The sequence below is a fragment of the Pimephales promelas genome, chromosome 25 (assembly GCF_988280905.1).
Source record: "Pimephales promelas chromosome 25, fPimPro1.hap1.1, whole genome shotgun sequence".
In the NCBI taxonomy this organism is placed as follows: domain Eukaryota; kingdom Metazoa; phylum Chordata; class Actinopteri; order Cypriniformes; family Leuciscidae; genus Pimephales; species Pimephales promelas.
In genome coordinates, this window is record NC_142793.1 from 10132481 (window position 1) to 10145237 (window position 12757).

The following is a 12757-nucleotide window of genomic DNA, read 5'->3' on the forward strand; positions in this document are numbered from 1 at the left end:
TTCAAAGCTAAATGAAAATCGAAAATTGGTTTGCTTTCATAACGTTGAAACAACGTTGATTTCAAGTTGATTTTCCGTTAGTTTTGAAGAATGACGCGTCTGACGTTGGTTCAACGTTAATTCGATGAGCAAAACAATGTCAGATCAACGTTGTTTCGATGTCATGTTTCCAAGTTGATTCAATGTCAGTTTGCTATCTGGGATAGTTTATTTTCCTCATCAAAACCGATTGTTTATTAGTGGTTGTATATCAAGCAGGGACACGTTTTTTGTGCTTTAGGTTTTGTGATTTCACCGTAACAAATATAGAGAGTCTCAGTCTCCGCAACGGATTGAAGCGCATGTCCTTTTGAAGACCGTGAGACGGCCATTATTCAACCCGAAAGAAGTCATATAACCATTTCAATATCTCCGAAGCTGTTCAGTTAAGCTAAAAAAAACTGAATAGCATCCCTTTAATCGTACCACTTGACACTGTTGTAGCCATTTTATAACTTGTCTACATGATTTTTGGATATGAGCTGGGAAGAACTTGGCACATCCCTGCCTGGATTTCTTCCTCCTCACAATTCACCTCTTGTATGTTTATATTGTCTTTCTTCCCTAAGCGTTCTTCCGACATAAGAAGGAGAACAGACTTGTTTACTCTTCATGAAGCACAGTCAGGCGTTAAGTACAGACTTGATTGGAGTGTTTATGTACCTTGGATGGAACATCTAGAGGGGCCAATTACACCTCAGGATGGCCCAATCTCTGAGGAAGCGTTCTCCGCCACTGCACAAAGATCTGCGTTTCCAGATGGCATAACATGAAGGGAACACTGTGATCCATTTCGTTTCTTCGAATCTGTGACCAATTCTGGATCACGCTCAGATTCAATGTTCACTCCTTTGAAATATTATTGACTAGGTCGTATTTATAAACAATTAAAGCTTAAAGGCCAACTGAAGTGCCTTGAAACACGCAGCGTTATTCAGTGTGTTGATGTAAGGTCCACTGAAACAGGATAATAGGGTGGGACATACTGTATCAAGCAACTCCTACCCCTTTTTAAATTGCCAAAAGAGTTTTGTTTTTATCACAGCACTCCCGTAAGACATAATACTTAAATTTGGATTTCATTGCGACTTTAATAGACCTTTCTCACAACTTCCGTATTTGTGACCGGAAATACGCAATTGTCGTGGTAATCTTCTTCCGCTCCATTCATAACAGATAGCGCCGAAGGCAACTAGTGAGAGTTGTTGCGTACCGATCTTTTTGGTTATTCCCAAAAGCAGCCATACCTGTCGTTTTCATTCCTTCCCTCGTCAGTTACCTGTCGATGAAGTTCGAAGGAACTGGATTCAGGCAATCTGGCGGGATGTTATTGATCCTGTGATCTTCTGTACTTCTCATGTCACCATTTACTAATAAGCCGTCATTGTTTGTTTATTTTTTATGTTTTGTGTATTTTTGAAGTAACGTTAGTTCATGTTCAACTTTATTAAGATATTTGTATCCAGCGGAATAAGCACATAAAAATATACACCACAATATAAAACAAGATAAATAAGAACACACAACAGTGGGCTACATATAAATTAAAAATATTAATATATACCATCTGAGTATTTAACAATCTGAGTGTACAAGGGATAAATTAATATTTGTATAATTTTTCTTCATCTTTGATCGTTCTATAGCAACAGCAGTGCAAAAAATTCAGGATAACTGTTGAATAAAACTGACAGACTTCTTTCTGGTATTCACATCAAAATGCAGTTTTTTTTGTAAATAATACTCCCTAAATATGAATAACTTTCCACACACTCCACCTTCTTACCTTTAATGAACGTATATTGGGAAGAATGAGCTTCAGTTCTGAAATCAATAGTCATATCTTTGGTCTTAGATACATCAGCTGCAGACAAGCATCACCACAGCATTTTACAAAGTCATCAACAACTGGACCATGGCAACTTTACATTTTTTCGAAGTTTTGAAGACTCTCTGATCAATTTTCTCCTCCCAGAGTAGGTTTTTCTAATGTGTCGACAGTTGACGGGAACTCCGTTTCCACAATGATTACGTATTTCCGGTTTTTGTGAAAAAGGTCTATACTGCTTGCTACTGTAGCATGAAACACTAGCATGAAGCTAATAGGAAATAGGCTAATTTTACAACTCCTAACTTAAATTACAACTTAAATTAAATTAATTGTCGACAAGTATTTACTCGATTAAGTTAAATTAACTGTCGGCTAATTGAACATTGAGAACGTGACACGAGATGCTCACGTGAGAGAGCCGACACAAACTAAAACAAAAACGCTAACCTCGAAAATCCAGCCATTCTAATGATAACTTAGCCCTTAATGATCAACACTCCCGTTTTCCCCAGGTTTCTCCCATTTTTAACCCTATCTTCCGGTGTGTTATTTTTCCCAGGAAACTAATCTAACTGTCTGTCACACGTTCATGGGGTGTTCGCATAGACAGCAAAAGGGTGTTCGAGGCGCACGGCACATGCGTACGCAGCTCTTAAAGGGGCCACACCTTATTTCCACTCGTTACAAGTTGTATATTTTGCTGTACATATTTTATGTATTTTTTTAAACTACATAAATGCCATTATCCGTGACGTATCCCAACTCTTACAATAAAACATCAATTGAGCAATATAACATGCGTTTTTATTCAGTATATAAGCAATATTTTGCTTTTTATGTTAAATTGATACCATGAGAAATTTACATTCCCAGGAAAATAGGCGCGTATCAGTTAATCGTTAAACGATCGATAAGGTTGATCAACTAATGATTAATTAATTAATCGATAATTTGCATCCCTAATTCAGCCGATTTTCTGATATTTAGAAGAATATCAGTAACCAGACAGTTTCTGCTCCCATTGACTTTCATAGTATATACTTTTTCAATGGGACCAGAAACTGTCTGGTTACTGATATTCTTCAAAATATCAGAAAATCGGCTGAATGGATTCAAAAATGGTAAAACCCAACTGTTTAACTCTGAGGGAGTTGTAAAATGAGCCTATTTCCAAAAAAAAGTGGAGTATCCCTTTAACCAGAACTACTTGCATAAAACATGTTATGGTCATAAATGAATCCGGTGTGTTACAGAGCGACATTAAAAATATGCAGAGTGGGGTAACTGAGAACCGCTGGTCTAGTGCACGAATTTTCCAAGGTTAATATGTCATCCAACATCGGCTTCTGATAGCCCCGCCCCCTCTGCTACATACGGAAAGCTGCGACTGTTAAGTGCATTAAGTGTCTAACATTCCACACATGTTTTTGACCCACTTAATTAAGTGCATCATCTAGGTATTTGAAGTACACTTTTTCTTTCTGGAATTTTCAGTGTGAACACATTACTCGCACCGAATGCTACAAAAATACCTGTAGAATTTATGGGGTCTAATTTAGCCATTTCAAAAGCTAAATTAACACCTACACATTGTGATCTTTGTGACAGATATAGAGTGCTTATATGCAGATATAGAGCCTAAATGGCTAGCTAGCATGAAGCGTTATGTTTACTTTTGTAAAATATGCTGTGGGCGTTGGATAATGGACTAGCAGTTAATGTACATGTTAAATGTTATTAATAATAATTTATTGGGTCTAATTTAGCAATTTCACTAAAATTAACTTCTAGTCTTTGTAGTTTTTATGTCTATGGTTGTGCATGCGGATACAGAAGCTAAAACTAGCATTGAAACATTTGTTTACACACTGCCATAAATTTTGTTGTGGACTTTACTGTAATGGACTAGCAGGTAGCACACACACTCTAAAATGTTAAGTTGCGGAGCTCATGGGTGGTAATTTATGATATTTTCCAGTTCCATCATTATATTCTCTTTCCACTATAGATCTAAAATGCCCTACATAGTTTCCCCATCTTTCTCTGCACTTTGCTGTGTCATTCTAAGCCAGAATAGCACACACTCTTTTAACATAGTCACACTGCAGTCTCGAAGGAGAAAAACTGGGGCAGGATGTCTTCCACTGCTTCAAACGTTGAACGTCAGGGCTGGGAGAACTTAAACAGCAGCCTGGAGCATCTGATGCCATATACACTTTATGAGGGAGGAAGAGAGAGATAATCTAGAAGCTTCCTCTGTATTCATGGCTTTATAAATCAGGTAAAATGGATAAATGAGACAACGAAAATAGGCAAGAGAAAAGAAACCCCTTAGGCTAGACCATTGTTATGATAAATGATTTAAGGGACTGCTAGATGATGACAAATGCAGCATGAACAATAACCTATTATGAGCAGATTTATTGAATTTTGACAGACATGGGGTACACAACACATAGTGTATCCATAGTATTTACGATAATCATGCACCAAGCGGCCAATGTTTGACTAGTTAGCATTAGCAGTTAGCACCTGCTAGCACCATTCTAGGCCCGAAAAGTATATTTCTCCTTTGACAATCATTTCTGTGGTCCCATGAGCAAAGATGGCAGATTCAAATCTCGTAATTCTGGGGCTTAAACTGCATTGTAAAAGTAAAATCAAATCATGGTTCGTAAAGGAAGGAAAAGAAGGATGTTTGGTTTTGTGCACATACACGCTATGCAAACATGCCATGAGCTACCCCAGCCGGCATTTCAACGTTGATTCAACGTTGAAACAACGTCAGGTACCATGGTTGGATCAACGGTGAATTACCTTTCGATTTTGCAAAACGGATCAACGTTGATATTGTGACGTCGTTTCACCGAGGAAGAAACAACGTTGATTCACCGTTGAAATCGCGACGTCGTTTCACTCTTACCTTTCAAGTTATGGTCTACTGTCGACGTTGAATCACCTTTCGATTGAATCCGCGTTGATATTTTAATCCTGTACCCGCGTAGCCTTCCTGTAATTTTGGTTAAAGGTCAACACTGAACTGTTAACTTTTTTTTCGGACCATATTTAGTATTTTCAGCAACTAATAAAACTTAATTTGCATGATTTGCAATTGGACAGCATAAAAACGTTGTAACAATTAGATGTTCATATATCTACAGTGCAGGGATGAGATGCTTCATTTTTTAAAGAAAAAGTTTAATAATTAAACCAAATGGAAAAATACATTTCCTTAGAATCTAAATATACATCTATATTGTACATTTTACACTTTCACATAATGTATTGAAAAAAAATCTCATTCAACAACAAAGCATTTTCTTAAGGGTTTAATGATTTCAGACTGCAGAGGGAAAAAGCTTTTCATTCAAATTTCATACACACTGCAATCATTCACAGAATAGCTTATAAAAATAATTACAAATATCGTTAGGAAACTTGATTAAGTCTTTGACCAAAAATACATAAACCGTAACACTGACAAACCATAAATGTTAAAATTGAGAAGGACATGACTTTCTCTCAACATAATTTTCTCTGGGTACTGTGAACATACTTTCAGAAGCCTAGACTCAAGACCGAAATACCACCACAAAATTCTGTGCATCAACATGGCGAGGAGTCCCCAAAAGTGTTCTGGCATCCTTAGGCAGGCAATGTCTCAGCACAGAAAGGAGCTCATCTACAGATGTCCGTGTTGTTTTATTCCGAACCGCCCATTTTGCCAAATCACTCCATAACTCTCTGATTTCATCTGAAGAGGAGCCTGTTTCAGTGTCATCACTTTCACTGCTGTGCTGTTGGTCATCCAGATCAAGATTCTCAAGATTACTGTCAGCAATACTTCCTGCACAATCTTCTCTCAGAAGGTTTTCAGAACTGATGGTTGCACAAACACCAGCCTGGGCAGAAACAAAAAAATGATCCTCTGAGTCACTACTAGAAAGCGTCATTGCAAGCATTTTGCCGTCTCCATTTTTTTTATGGTTCGCCATCTATAAAAATTAAGTATGAATTTCATATGCCATAACTAGAAAGTACAGGACACTGATAAAACTATTTTGAAAATTGTCTAAAAATATATATATAATATTTTGGGCTGATTGGGCTGGGTCTTTCCCACAGTGGGAATGGGATTGTAAAAAAAAAAAAACGGTCGATTAAAATTTAATTACTTCTAGTTTTGTCAAAGTCTGTGTAAAGTAAAATTTGAAAATTTGTGAATTGTAAACACATAAATGTTAGAAATGCATTGTTTAAACATGTTACAAAGACTGTGAAATACATAATATTTGATGGTGGAGTTATACTGTTAAACAGTTTTTCACCATTTTTTTATGAGCAAGATTTATTGGGCAGGGGATCAAAAATCACTAAAAGTTTAGTTAGAAAGCCAGATTCAGACACATGCCTTTTGATTCAACTAAAACAAAAATATGGATATGATGCTTTGAGTGACAGCATGAGCTCCGCAGTTTGCAGTAACAGTTAAAAAAGATAAATAATGCAATTTTCATCGTCTTTTTAAAGGGATACTCCACCGTTTTTTCATATTAAACTATGTTATTCCTTAACTAAGGCGAGTTGATACATACCTCACTCGTCTCAGTGCGTGCGCTCAAACGCTCTGGTGCACGAGACACTGTGATCGCACTTAACTGGCCCAGGTCATCCAATAGGGTCCAAGCAGAGAAGCGACCAAACAACTCTGCGTTTTCCCTCAGCGCAGTAATATCATCACTCCGGATAGGGAGAGAGGACTTTTCATGAGTGATGATGATATGATATTACTGCGCCATAGATAGTCCATAGATATATATGCGCCGAGTCGAAGTGCTCCCAAGCACTTGCTGTGGTATTCCGCCATACATTATAGCTATCCACTTTACACGATTAGAAAAGCGCAACGTTTTATTTTGTGTCACCATCCTAGGTCGAGTTACTCTACTCGTATAACTGTATTTAAATAGGGAAAACGTGGAGGTGTTTGGTCTCTGCTTGGCCCCTATTGAATGAACTGCGCTGAACTATGTGCTATCAAAGTGTCTCGCGTGCACGCACTGAGACGAGAGAGGTATGCATCAACTCGTCTTGGTTAAGGGAATAACAGTTTAATAAGAAAAAAAAACAAAAAACAGTGGAGTATCCCTTTAAGAAAATTATGCAAAATAGATGTGCACGGCCAGTGAAAAATAATTCTGGACCCCATAAACAAACCTTATTTTTTAATTCCGACTAATAGCGGTTTCATGCTGTAAAATGCAGGACTCACTGTGAGTTGGCTGGTTTCTCTGAGAAAACTCTGAGCACGAAGTCTCCCTCTTTGCTGGGCTTGAAAGTGGACAACACGATGTCCTCTCCGGCCAGCAAACGAAAGCGTGAGCTCACCTCCCGCAGGTTGATGAAGAGCTCAGAGCGAGCGCTGGACACGTGACTGAGGAAGAAATCTCGCTTCAGGTGTATGGCCGACCTGCCCGAGAAACACACACAGCATCAACTGAGGGTTGAAATCCTGAGGGTCAAAACTCTGAAATATCTCACAATCTAAAATTCAGTCATTCAAACGGCCTCTCATCGTACCTCATTTATTGACGCAAGGGAGCCACCGAGCACTGCCCCGACTGCTTAGGGAAGAAATAATACAAATTAAAAATAAAAAACTTTGTACCTTTTATAGTTAACAGATTAGATAGCAGAACATTACAATCTAAAATTGCTCTTTAAAGCATTAAAAATCACACAATTAAAAGTTAAAATAACTAAAGTAAAAGTACATTTTAGTTGCTATGAGACACACATTAACTTAGAAATTAGGACTAATTTGCTTACAGTATTTTATTAGCAGTAACTAACGTTAACCCCTTTACAGTTACTAATATTATAAAAATACATGTAACGTTAGGTTTAAAAATCTACAAAAGGCACATAATCTGTGCAACATAGTCTAATTAAACAATTATTTGCTCAGAAAACTTGCAAAACAGTAAAACTAACATGAAAAAGAATCGTGATAATATTGTGAATCATATTTAAGACATAAAATAAACTCGATTGGATATTGTTTTCCATATCGCCCATCTCGTTCATTCTCCTTCCCTTGGCTGAATCTCGCGATATTACTGTGAATGGACAGTAATGACGACGACTACTAAACAGAAAAAATAGCTTATCGAACGTTAAGCTTTTGTTTCCTGATTTTTTTTTATCTGTGTAACTTACACACGTATAATATCTTCTCCCTGAAAATCGACGTAGCAACCGCAAAAACACAAAAAGACAATGAAGCGGCACAAGTAACGTTACCTCAATCGACATTTGTAAAAGTAGGCCTCCGCGACACAAATTAATGTGGAAAAGCATTTCCTGAATATCGAGTTAAGAAATTCATTCAACAAACTGCATTTTTCCAAGCACTGACATGCATTAAGTCTAAGTCATGACCTTGCGTATATTTGTGAAATCAGACTTACCTTTAGGTCCGCGGCCGCAGATCACTTTCTATCGTGCTCTTCTCTTGGTCAGTCTCGCAATCAGAAAGACGGTCAGGATAACGGTCATATTTTCAAAATGAAATAGGCGCGCACCGTTTCATTGGCCAGTTTCATGAATGACAGAAAGATTAACCAATCATAATCATGAAAGCAAATAAGGTTAAAACCAATAGGAATTGTTTTATACCGGTAATATTTATATTAGAAGGTTCATGATAAAAATGTAAAATGATTATAAAATAATAATAATAATGATCTTAATAATAATTTAAAAGGAAGAAATAATTTATTCTGTACATACATTAATTGATTCAACATAGATCTTAAAAAAAATATCAAAGTTGATTTATAAGTGTTTTTTTGACCCTGTTTCAACCATTTAGCATTAAACATTATTTCAACGTAGTTTCAACATTGAAAAAAACAACTGGCATTATTTCAACCATATTTCAACGTTGAAGGTTGGTCATGTTTTCAACCATTTAACATCAAACGTTGTATCAACGTTGTTTCAACGTTGAAACAACAACTGACATTATTTCAACCAAATTTCAACGTTGAAGGTTGGTCATGTACTGGTTGTTTTTCAACCATTTAACATTAAACGTTGTATCAACGTTGTTTCAACGTTGAAACAACAACTGACGTTATTTCAACCATATTTCAACGTTGAAGGTCGGTCGTGTGCCGGCTCTACTTTACTCAATGGAAGACAAATACAGCATGGCTGATATTAAACTCCTAAAGGCAGAGATTAGCAACTAAAGCTCACAACATAGATGTGTTTATTACATTGCGTTTCTGTACCTTTTCTGAAAAGCACATATATATATAAAACATTGCAAAAATCAGCCAACCGCCCCTGGACAGATGAAAACAGCTGCTGCGCTTTCTCTTTTTTAAATATTTCATGCTGGTACTGAGCTGATTTTTTCTGAAAGGAAGCTGGAAAAATTGCGCCATATCAACGGATTTAGTAAGAGATGAATGAAGGATGACAGAGGCAGAAAACTATTATCTTTGGATTCTAAGTGTGGGAGAAAGTCGGATTCACATCTGCCCACTTACAATGCATAACACAGTAGGGTGACCTTTTGCTTCTTCAAAAACTTTCCAGAGCAATGCAACATCTAGAGTAAATCACATTCAATTTGAATATCAAACAGGCTTGTTGTGACCATATGTTTGGATGCTAGACAGTAGATAACTAGATAGCCTCAAGTAGTGGACTTCCATGGCCTGTAAATATTGGACCACTGATACACTTTGTAAACTATTGGTATAAGAGACTGACATATATTTAAACAAAAAAACATTCTTCATTCTCCATTGCCAAGCAATACTCTTTGTATTTTCCTAACAAAGCAGACAGTATTGGATTAGGTGAAGCGGATGCTTTTAAGGAAATAAGGCCGGCAGTTCCACAACAAACATCTTCACAGATTTTCAAATGCCTCTTGGATGTTGTCAAACAGAAAACTTAAGGACATTATATTGCGCTACAATAACAACACAACAGTCCAAACAATGCTATAAATCTTGAGATAATCCTTTAGCATTAGCATTTTCCTAACATTTAAAAACTTAGTAGGGATGCACAACATCAGCACGTTTTGCCTTGTCAATAAGCTAACCTGGTGATGCGCCTGCGATATCTCATGTGTCAATGAGTGTGTGAGTGTGCGACAATGCTCCACACCTGAGTAACACTGGTTTTGAGTGTCATTGTTTGTCTGGAGCAAACTTGTTTGTGTTTACTCTTGTGTATGTATGTTCATTTTTTTCTGGTTCCTTGTTGTTCGTTCATCTCATCATTTTCGCTTTATTTTCGTGAAGCATTATTTTGTAATAATGAATAGACATCCACTCTAGAATGCAGTGTTTACTGTTTAGCGTCTTTGTTAGTGCACTCGCTTCACACTCCAGCGATCGGGGTTCGAGACCGCCTCGGAGCAGGGTGCTTACGATTTGGTGGGTGAGCTTTGGAGGCGGAGCAATAAAGAGAAAGCTGCGTTTGTTTGAGTTGATTTCAAATATCAATGATGCTCAGTAACGACTTTGATAAATAACACACTGCACCTTTAAAGAGTGCCAGAACAACATTTATTGTTTGAATTTCTCAATATTGACAGACAAGCGTTTCGCGACTACAGTATAACAGGCGCACAACGAATGTTTAGTGAGGTTTTGTTCATGCATCAACAGTAGCACAGACTAAAAGATTTTATATTTAAAAATCCATATCATTACGATTAAAATTGAGAAATGAATATGTTTAAATGTTGTAGCTTATCCACGTTGTGTGCATGGAACAGATACTGAACACGCCATCGGAGAACCGCTAATTAAACGTCTGTTAAGCCCGGAAGCCAACCAAGCCAGCGGTCGGCCGTCGGGCAGTTTTTGTGCGTCGGCCGACTAAGTTTCCTAGGTGTGTTCCGCACTGTTCCGTGCCGTCGGCTGAAAATAGTCCTCGTCGGCTTTGTTTCGCCCGATTCGACATGTTGAATCGGCGCCGGGCCGTTGGGGAAAGAGAGAACTCTGATTGGCTGAAAGAGTCGGTGCACGAGAATAAATGCAAAACAGCAAGCAAAGAAGTCAAAACGGTAAAGATAGAAGGCTGTTCTTATGTTACGTCTTCTTACCTGAGAGTTCCTTGGCGAATATTTCAATTTTAACGTGAGTGGAGTGGAATAAAGAAAGTGTTTAGCAGGACTGATATTCAAAACGGTAAGCACGCGCTGCTTTGTTTACGTTATGTGTGTCTGCAGCCGGCAGCGTCGGTTTTCCTTTTTGAATGACGAATATAGACTAATATATCCGCAGAAATAGACAGTTGGCTCATTACACGCAGGCGCAGAACGCACATTCTAGCTGACAGTCGGTTGTAGTTCTCTCGGTGTGTTCAAGTGCAGCTTTTTACCCCGATGATAGCGGACGAGAGGCGACAACACAGTCGGCTTTCATTAGCGCTGGTTCGTCGGCGTCGGCTTGGTGTGTTCCGGGCTTTACAGCCACTGATTTCGGCCCTCTAAAACCACTTCGGATCAAAACCAAATTTTCAGTATCTGAAATTTCGGTGCATTGACTGCATTCCTATAAGTGTATTGATTAAAATGATCAAAACTTGGTCTAAAATACACATTTAAAATTGAGTCTTTTGGAAAAAAGAGATCAAATTACTGATGACTCATCCTGTACTCATGGGTGTGTCCAAATTTTTGTCCAATCACATGCTCTCCAGAATGAAAATCTTCCTTACCTTTACACCACCTGACATACATGAAATGGCAAATTATGGTGCACCGCAGTACCAAAAGTCTCACCCGATAATACGAAATAATAGTACAGTGCATCTGTCACAATATTGGTCTATAAATGTGTTCACTTGTGTCAGCTGTCAATACCTGATTAGCAAATCTAGATTTTTGCCCATCAATTTACATATGGGCTACGTCTCTCAAAAACATTCTACGCCAAATTAGATCGAAGTTCAGTTCTAAACCCAGTTCAGTAAAAATAGCTTTCAAAGTCACCACGAAATCAAATTGGTCAATTAAAAAAAAAAAAATTAAAATTAAAATAAATAAAAAATGAACATTGCAGGGTTTTTTTTTTTATAAATTATTTAACCATGAACGTCTTTGTGTATTTTAATTCATGTAAAATTACAAAAAAAAATTCTCATTCGAGAAGCAGTTACACTTGCATCACAATAGGGAAGAAAAGAAGACCGCAACTTCCATTTCATGCCGACTTTAAGGTTTACATGCCAATTAATAAGTGGATAATGCAAAGTTTTCTTTGCACTTAATGTTAAAACATAATAACACACATTTTGTAACCTGAGAAATAAAAATAAGCATCTAGTAATTATCATAATAAAAAAATATATAATAAAAAATCTAGTATTATCAGCCATCATTTCTACATCAATGCATCCCTAAGTGCAACATCAACGGTTTATAAACGGTTAACAACGTTTAAAAAAAAAAAAATCATAGCCCACTCACATGTAAAAACACAACTTGGCCATATTTCAAGGCTTCAAGCATGAGCCAAGCATGAGTAATCAGCAGTTCCTATTGGACCGTGGTACTTGTGGACGAGAGGCTAAATATGAAGAGTTTAGCACTACAGGAATGTTGCAGCTCCAACCTAATTAACATAGAGCTCTGTTAAAATCTTTGTCATGATGCTAAAATAAATAATGCGACAATCTTTGGAACCCACATTTCCAAACCTTTTTATCTTCACAACATGACATAGGCTATTTCCAAGGGAAACAGGATATATTCAACAAAGAAACCATGTAGGTTGGGACTTTTTATTTATTATTTAAATTTGGTCTTGTTCATTTTATCCACCAGGAATTGAAGTGTTCACGGAGTACACA

General features: G+C 37.3%; 2 protein-coding genes across 3 annotated transcripts in view; both read right to left on the reverse strand.

Annotated features, from left to right (window-relative positions):
- Positions 1–12757, reverse strand: part of osbpl5 (oxysterol binding protein-like 5) — a 70523-nt gene that overhangs the window by 54565 nt on the left and 3201 nt on the right. The window lies entirely within an intron of this gene.
- LOC120463099 (calpain-1 catalytic subunit-like) lies at positions 5185–9048 on the reverse strand. Of its 2 annotated transcripts, none has more exons than XM_039651917.2 (4): positions 8341–9048; positions 7451–7491; positions 7143–7340; positions 5185–5772 (listed from the first exon to the last, which is right to left on the reverse strand). In XM_039651917.2, exons 2-4 carry the CDS (start codon positions 7453–7455, stop codon positions 5733–5735), a joined length of 243 nt encoding a protein of 80 aa, XP_039507851.2. In that variant the 5' UTR covers positions 7456–7491; positions 8341–9048; the 3' UTR covers positions 5185–5732. The 2 variants fall into 2 exon arrangements, with proteins under 2 accessions (XP_039507851.2, XP_039507861.2); XM_039651927.2 differs by having other exon boundaries at positions 7451–7494.

Coding starts and splice junctions, on each gene's coding strand:
- LOC120463099 (XM_039651917.2), bottom strand. Junction 5,773..7,142: donor GAGAAACCAGCCAACTCACA/GTGAGTCCTGCA, acceptor GTTTCTGCCCAG/GCTGGTGTTTGTGCAACCAT.